The sequence below is a fragment of the Anguilla anguilla genome, chromosome 18, assembly GCF_013347855.1.
Source record: "Anguilla anguilla isolate fAngAng1 chromosome 18, fAngAng1.pri, whole genome shotgun sequence".
Classification (NCBI taxonomy): Eukaryota; Metazoa; Chordata; class Actinopteri; order Anguilliformes; family Anguillidae; genus Anguilla; species Anguilla anguilla.
Window position 1 is genome coordinate 20,360,644 of NC_049218.1, and position 8,251 is coordinate 20,368,894.

The following is an 8,251-nucleotide window of genomic DNA, read 5'->3' on the forward strand; positions in this document are numbered from 1 at the left end:
AAATCGGTCTACATTGAAAACGGAGTATATCTCACGTAGGCTGTGAATACCAGGCCACGGTGTCTTACAAGAGAAAACGAAAAATATGTTGGTGAATATGTATTCTTGAAAAAAAGAAGAAAGCATGCAATTAACTTTCTGTATGTAAAAGGTAAAAGTAAACACAAATCTTCAAAAAATGTATTTTCTTGTATTTTTTTAGATGACTCTTCCCCCCACACATATGTGTGTGCTTCTTACAGTAACTACATAAATATAACTTAGCAGCATCAAATAGTCCCCACAGGGCAATATACAGAATTAAATAGAACAGGACCAGGGACACTGGGAGTCCACATTGCACATAAATGCAACTCCAACACAAGAGGTTCCTTCATAAAAACGTATTCAGATGACTGTCAATCTACTTTAAGAGGCACACCCAAGCCTGTTGGTCATAATTCATTTATGCATGGCTAATGTGCACAGACATTTTAGATATCTTTGGAATTTGTTTGATTTGGATTTCATTGATTTACTAAAATGATCCATATCTTATCAATGAAAATTTCAAACATGGCACAAATGGGAATTCTAAAGTTCGATTCAAAAGAGAATTGAGAGTGGTGTTCATAAAAATTAAAAATTAAAAATAGACTGCTACTGCACATCTGTATACCTTAACCCCATTTAGGCAGACGTCGCCACCCACTTCAACACAGCCTGGAGAACACAATTATAATGAATTGCATTCTAGAACATGTGTGCTAGTCATAACTTGAACCTTCTTTTCTTTGCTTGTTTTAAGAGCTTTAAATTATAATGTCCTATCATGTATTTGCATTTATTCTGTTACGACATTCTCAATGGTCTCAAAATGACACAATCTTTAGAACCCCGCACAATATATTACATTCATTTATCAGACACTATTATACAGAGAGATTTACAGTGTAGGAGAAGCATCAGTGCATTTACCTGATTAATGTGAATAATTGTGTTAGGCCTGGCAAGCAGAATTCCCAGACCAGAGAGAATAGATTCATCATCAATGAAGCACTAGTGCAAGTTAACTATGCTAACTAGGAACCAAAGAACAAACTCTAAATACATACAGACATCTATAACAAGCCCTAAGACTAGAAACATTAAATTATATATTTTAATAAAACCTAAAACCATAAAAACAACATAACTGCAGTATATATAATTTAAATCATTCCCTTTTGGGATGTATTTATTGAGTTAGCTGTGGATAATCTACCCCATTTTAAAAAGAAATAAAGAAAAATTATTGTCTTGATTTCATAGACTCAGTCATGAACATTTTAACAGTCTATATCCTGACAGTGCCATATCTGTATCCATGCTAGTGTAAAATACTGCCCCCAACCACTAACCGGGCTTACAGTTTTCTCTTTCTGCATGACATGATTTGTTTTAAAAAATACATTAAAAAAACATGGCTTCACAAAGACATAGGCCAGCTGCAAGATCGTATAATTGGAAGAAGCTGACTCACTGGTGTTTTAAACATTGCCTGTGTCTCCATGTGGGTGGACAGGATCTTCACGGTCTCTTACATTACATTACATTATGTTTATTTAGCTGATGCTTTTATCCAAAGGGATGAACAAAAGTGTATATCAAGGTCATTGGAGAAACTACAAAACACAGGTTCAATAAGGTATAATACTCATTTTGTAGAGTTATTCATAGCCAGGAACACAGTCCAGTTCACATAGTGAACATTATTCTGACCTAACCTATGCTATGTCAAACTAGGGGGCAGTACAAGCTACAACATCAGGACGATAATACAAAGTACAATAAGTGCTGGGATGGAGGGACATTAGTAACATTAGTGGCATGTAAGAGGGGAATTTAAGTGAAATGATCCGCAGAGTGGTGGCAGTTAGTCCAGGTATAGTCTGAAGAGATGCGTCTTCAGACCACGGCAGAAGATGGGTAATGAAGGAATGGTTTGAAGAGGGACAGGGAGTTCATTCCACCACTGGGGAACTAGGGTGGAGAAACTCTGTGATAGGGATAAGTGAGAACCTTTTACCCGGATGGGAGAAGGCGCACTGCTGCTACAGAGCGAAGTGGTCAAGCAGGCGTATAGAATTGAATCATGTCCTGTAAGTAGACAGGGATCGTCCTGTTGGCTGCAGTGTAGGCGAAGGTCAGGACTTTGAACCTGATCCTGGCAGCGGCCGGTAGCCAGTGGAGTGACCTCAGCAGAGGAGTGACGTGGGAGGACTTGGGAAGGTTGAAGATGAGTCAGGCAGCAGCATTTTTGAATCATCTGTAGTGGCTGTATGGCACTGCCTGTGTGGTGCACTGAGCATGCTCAGATCGGTCATGCCTGTGGTTATATTGCATTACATGTCTCTTCGACAGGATGGATACGTTTCCCTTTGTAGGGTGTGCCAAATATACATTATAAACATCATATCTTCTCCTGTAATTTGAAAGAGTATGATGGGAAGAGAATGAGTGACAGGGGTAAAAATGGTGTCTCTCCAGAGGGGAGGACCCATCCTATTCTCAGAGACCTTTGCTGCTGCTTTTTAATTACCAGCTGAATTACAGCTGTGGCAACCAGCTGACTTCCTGTACAGGTAATTGCTTCAGTTAAACAATCAAGGGCGGAATGGACACCGGCAGACGCCACAGCTCTCCCACCCATTCTCTCCCTTTGTTTTGCAGGTCTTGTGATGTGCTTCTCTCTCTCTCTGGGGTCTTCTTATAATAAAAATACATATTTTTGTTGTGTGATGCAGGGGGATTCAGACTCAGTCATTTTAATAAAAAATCATTTAAATAACAGACTGGATCAAAATCGGTGAGGTCCAAACTATACAAAAAGTGTTGACATCTGGTCACTGAAATTAAATTAAAGAGCCTAACCTGTATCTAATTGAGGTAGGTTTAAGGAAAACAGTCTGAAAGAACTTTTAAACACCTGCTTTCAATAACATTAGTTGATCAAGAGACAGCGCACAGGGCTAGGTGTGGCTCATCTGTGATTTGACACATTTCTCACTGCAGTCATCTGTGAGTGTGTGCAAATACAGTAAGTCTGTGCTAGTGAGTTTGCATATAGATGTCCAAACCAGTGTGAGGTTTTTTTTTTCTCCCTCACCTATGATTGACGTGCAGGATCACCAGAGATGGAATTCAGCAGTAGAGTTCCAGAAGATCTCATAACTGCTTGAAGATATTTCAGAATATTTTCTAAAACACAAATAGAGTTTATTACAGGCATCATTATCAAACCATACCCAGAGCTGTCAGTGTCAATCAGTATGAGCTGTGATGATGTGACAAGGAACTTGGAACAAACATCCTCAGTGGGGTGCTGCTGAGCGGTGTTCATTGGGTCAGTGGGCACAAAGGGAACGGCATGTGTCACAAATGTGCATCCCAGTGCATTGTGGGTCTCACCGTGTGATTGGCAGACATTTTATTAGACAAAGAGAGTAAATAAACTGTCAGATGAATTGGACATCAATTAAAGATTGGATGTACTGTAAGCTACACAATGTGCAAAATAACTCAGACAGGATGACCTCATTTTCATCAAAGGCTGCCAACTGGGCACAGGTAATTTTGAGTTTAAAGGGTCAGTGAACGGAAATAGCACAGCAGGCAGCTGGGCTAGCCTGATAGGATATGGGGCCTGTGCTTCAGAGCTCTCCTGATTGCTGATAATCTGTTCAGCCATTCTGTGAAATCACATTTCATTCTGTCACATTGAATTTATAAAGCCTGGGTGTCCAAAAGTACTGAGTAAGCTGCATTGCTTTCTCTGCAGTGTGCATCATAATATGCACAAGAAAATTAAATTATGTCACGGGTCTTAGCGAAAGCCCAAACCAACAGTGCCAGTCAAATGTGTGGTTTAGCACTATGAAAATATTATTTTTCATCTCTTTATGAAGTAACTATTCTAACATCAAACTTGAAGGGCTTGGAGTCAGAAACATACCATGTGTAACAGCTAGGTGGAGTGCACTATAATTTTTGCCTTCAACACAACTGATGACCATCGGGGGTCCCTGTTTTCACCCTGTTGTCTTGTTTCAAAGTATTTGAGTGACACAAATATAAATCCAAGAACGTGACAGGTAGAGCCATTCTTCCTGGATTGACAATAATGTCATCAGAGACAGTGGGAATGGGGAGACAAAGAGATACTTTGTCCACAGTGCCCAGTCTGAGGGAACACATTCGCACTTCTCCAGCAGCAAGAACAAATGGAGAAAACATTTATAGGGCATTTCAGGTTCATAAAGATTACAAACTTAAAGATTCTTTACAGCCCACTGGCACTGTACCTGGCCTAATAAGATCTAGCAGCTAAAAATCAAAGATTTTTCAAGATTTTAGGCTTCATCACTGAAGGATTTCAGAAACATCACTGACAGGCAGAGAACTCTTGTAGCTCACAGGTTTGTGCATGTCTGTGGTGGGTTTAAAGCTGGGATTTGAAATGCTTCAGGAAACAATTTAATGATGTGACTGAGCGTCTGTCTTCATTTTCATCTGCGTTCTTGTGTTTCTCTTCGAAATGTAAGCAAAAGGCCCCAGCTTTTTCACATTTGATGCGGTGTTTGGAATATTATATTGCATTATGGGAAATATGGCTTCAGGTTCAACAGCACTACAGATTGACAGCCAAACTTATTTGGAACATGAACAAGCACAGAGTTATGTAATGATGCACTTTATTAAGACTGTATGTAAGAACAGTGAGGGATGATTTTGATCGTTGTGAGAGTGATCCTTTGGAAGCACAAATCAATAAAACAAAACAAGTTATAAAAAAACTCAACAAAAACTGTTCTTTAAAAAAGTAGGTCTTAAGTTGTCATTTGGAAACTGTAACAGAAGAAGAGTCTCTGATATTCTGAAAACCTGATATTTTATATTGGAAATATACATACATATACAGTTCTTTCATGAGAGAAAACGGTCGCCAAAATTTCAAGTAGGTAAAGCCATGAGAAGGGTGACCAGAAATCTAAAGAGAGAGAGCTCTGCAGGGGTAAAGTATTTTGAAATTAAATTTTAATATTTGAAATATTAATCCGGGCTTTTGTCTGTCCACTCCATTATTTTTAGGAGTGCTTCATCTTCACTAGTGACATGTTTAGCTAAAAAAGCTGGAGTCAGCTGCATTTCAGTTCACTCAATTCAGGAAATGAACTTACTTAAATTCAACTAATTTGCTGAGAAAATCCCCATAGCAGAAATTACAGTGACGACCCTTTTACTGGGACATACATATCATATTTTCACATCGGCCCTTGCACCTAACATGTGACATCATGTATAACCATATTCTTGCAGTCCCTTTTCAGCGATGTGTGCAACACTTTACCCTTCATTCTGTGGGGGCTGGGGCATCTGCAGTCAGCCGACCCCTCGGTCGACTGAGTCAAGTGCACTTCTGCTTACTGCGGAATTTTGCATTTTTCCCGTTCGGAATTGCAGTTAATTTCCTGAATTGGCTGAGCTGGAGCGTGACTGACCCCCGGCCCCGCCCTAGTCGCTGTCTCTCCCCGCGCTAGCTTGCCCGCTGGCCTCAGAGACGGAGGTCCTCCGGGGCGGTGAGCCGGCTGCCGAAGAGGCGCTCCTCGTAGGCGCAGAGCTGGCGCAGGAAGCTGGCGTTGGGCGCCACGCAGGGGCGTCGCTCCTTCAGCCAGCGGAAGGCGTGCAGCAGCGACCAGCGGCGGTGCTCCATGAGGAAGCCCAGCGTGAGCACGGAGCTGCGGCCCCTCCCCAGGCTGCAGTGCACCAGCACCCGGCCTGCGCCGCCCTCCAGCGCCGCCGCGATGAAGCGCGCCGCCAGGGGCAGCGCCTCGCTCAGGTCCTGCTGCGCGTCGTCGCTCAGGCGCAGCCGCAGGTACCGCAGCATGCTGGGAAAGCTGTCCGGGCACTCGGCCGTGGCGTTGACCACGTGCGTGATGCACAGGTTCTTGAGGATTCGGAAGTCCTGGGCCTGGGAGGCGGAGCCCTGGTAGAGCGCCCCCTCCAGGATCTCCGAGGGGTAGATGGAGAGGGCGCGGCGTTCGGGCTCCAGCAGGACCATGTTGGGGGTGCACAGGAAGGGGTAGAGCGGGTGGAAGGCGCTGTACCCCCCCAGCAGGATGACGGGGTCCATCCCCATAGCGCTCAGCTGGAAGAAGCAGCGCTGCAGTGTGGGAGAGTCTGCCCTGGCTCCCTCACTGCCCACTGTCACACACACACACACGCACACACAAGCACACACACACACAAATACAAGCCATGAAAATAGAAATAGAAAATAGAAATACTTAACATAAATGAACATAATTAGATTAACATAAATCTGCAGTCTCTTTATCACTCTCTTTCTCTCTTTCTCAGTGTATCTCAGTGTGAGGCAGTGTTTCTAAAGGTGAGACAGTGTTTCTCAGTGTTAGACAATGTTTCTCTGTGTGAGACAGTGTTTCCTCAGTGTGAGACAGTGTTTCCTCAGTGTGAGCCAGTGTTTCCTCAGTGTGAGACAGTGTTTCCTAATGTGAGGCATTGTTTCTCTTGATGTGATACCTGGACTCTGTCCCTCCTCTGCATACAGTAAGATGATAGAGAACTCCTGCAGCTTCACACAGCTGATCAAACAGCCCAGCTCGGGATGCATCACTGTCACACTCGCCCTGGCTGTCACCAGGTGGCTCTCCTTGTACCTGACACACACACACACATAAACACACACAGCCTTCAGAGAGTGATCCACCTACACACGTACACACTCTCACTCTCAGTACTGTCAGGATACTTGTAGAACAATCAATCCTCTCTCTCTCTCTCTCTCTCTCTCTCTCTCTCTCTCTCTCTCTCTCTCTCTCTCTCGCTCTCTCTCTATCTATCTATCTCTCTCTCACACACACACACACACACTTCAGGGTAAACAGTACAGGTAACAGAAGCACACACATAGATATACCCATACTATAGAGAAATGGAGTGCAGAAACATTGTAGCAGTGCATTTACAGTTCAGGTAGCGTTGCTGAGCATTGACAGGAAGTGAGCAAGCAGTGTGACATGATGTCACCTCTCTGCGCTACGGCAGTCCAAGATGAGGATGTAGTTTGGGTCAAACAGAGCAGGCTCCCCCGCCTCGGCATTCAAAAGGTTGTAGACCTGCTGTGGAGTCACATAGCCCCGCTCCACTTCTTTCTTCTCTGGCATTAAAGGGATCAGCACCTCATCCAGACCTGGCTTATACACATCTACACACATGCATGCACACGCACACACACACACACACATACACACACAACACACAATCACATACAACACAGAAAACACGCTCACACACACACAAGCGTACGTGTGTGCGTACACAGACAAAACCACAATGCAACTTCACATTCAAGGAATCTTCCAAACTCCAAACTCTTCCAAATTCCAAAAATACAAGTAAAGTAAAAACTGTTAAAGAAACTGATTATGAGCGCAGTTTTCTTTTCTATGAAGCCCAAAGAAGAAATTTGCTGCTGTCTTGTGATTATTTAGCTGAGAAATCATTTTAAAGTAGTGTCTTTCACCCTATTCTCATGTTATTTTTAAGATAATGAAAAAGGACTGAAACGTTGTGGGTCAGATAGGGTGAGGCAGCCTACCCTGAGTGAGCAAGGGAGCAGGGAGCAGGGCTGGACAATGCAAGTTGTTCCCAGTGCCATTGGTTTCCCTGTAGGGGGCGCTGTTCATAGGCTGCCAGGAGTTATGGGGCACCCTGGAGGGTACAACCGGACAGTGACCTACTCTGAAGGAAAGACACATCTATGTAAGACCTCACTTACACGGCTCCATGACATCATATGCAGTCACTGTGCTGTCTTTACAGAGGGATGCACTGTAATACATAACGTTATATGTGGGCATTTGGTATATACTCTTATACAGAGCGAGATACACAGCTTATTTCTTTACATACAATCAACTTATATAGCTGGAGATTCACTGAATCAATTCATGTACCATGTTCAAGAGTACAATGGCAGTGTCCCACCTGAGAATCAAACTCATTACAAGGGTCAAGCCCCGTTCTCTAACTGGTATACTGCACTGCCAATTGGTGCAGCTGTTCTCACTATACAAAGGAACTATCGTTCACTGGCACAGTATCGTACATCATCCTGTGCAAAACATTCAACCTGCAATGATAAGCACGGGCTACGAGGTGGCACAGATTTGACAGGAAGACTCGAGGGGTGGCAAGGCTTAACGTACTA

At 43.4% G+C, this 8,251-nt stretch overlaps 1 protein-coding gene across 2 annotated transcripts in view; it reads right to left on the reverse strand.

The window, feature by feature from the left end:
- Nucleotides 1–4,766: 4,766 nt before the first annotated feature.
- LOC118218427 (serine/threonine/tyrosine-interacting-like protein 1) overlaps nt 4,767–8,251 on the reverse strand; it is a 3,685-nt gene continuing 200 nt past the window's right edge. The window contains exons 2-5 of one of the 2 annotated variants that reach the window (XM_035401067.1): nt 7,640–7,752; nt 7,069–7,246; nt 6,562–6,698; nt 4,767–6,222 (exon numbers count right to left, since the gene is read on the reverse strand). In XM_035401067.1, the coding sequence (XP_035256958.1) occupies nt 5,573–6,222; nt 6,562–6,698; nt 7,069–7,246; nt 7,640–7,752 (1,078 nt within the window). In that variant the 3' untranslated portion in view covers nt 4,767–5,572. Of the gene's footprint in view, nt 6,223–6,561; nt 6,699–7,068; nt 7,247–7,639; nt 7,783–8,251 lie in introns of both variants that reach the window. The other variant, XM_035401066.1, reaches the window with a different exon arrangement.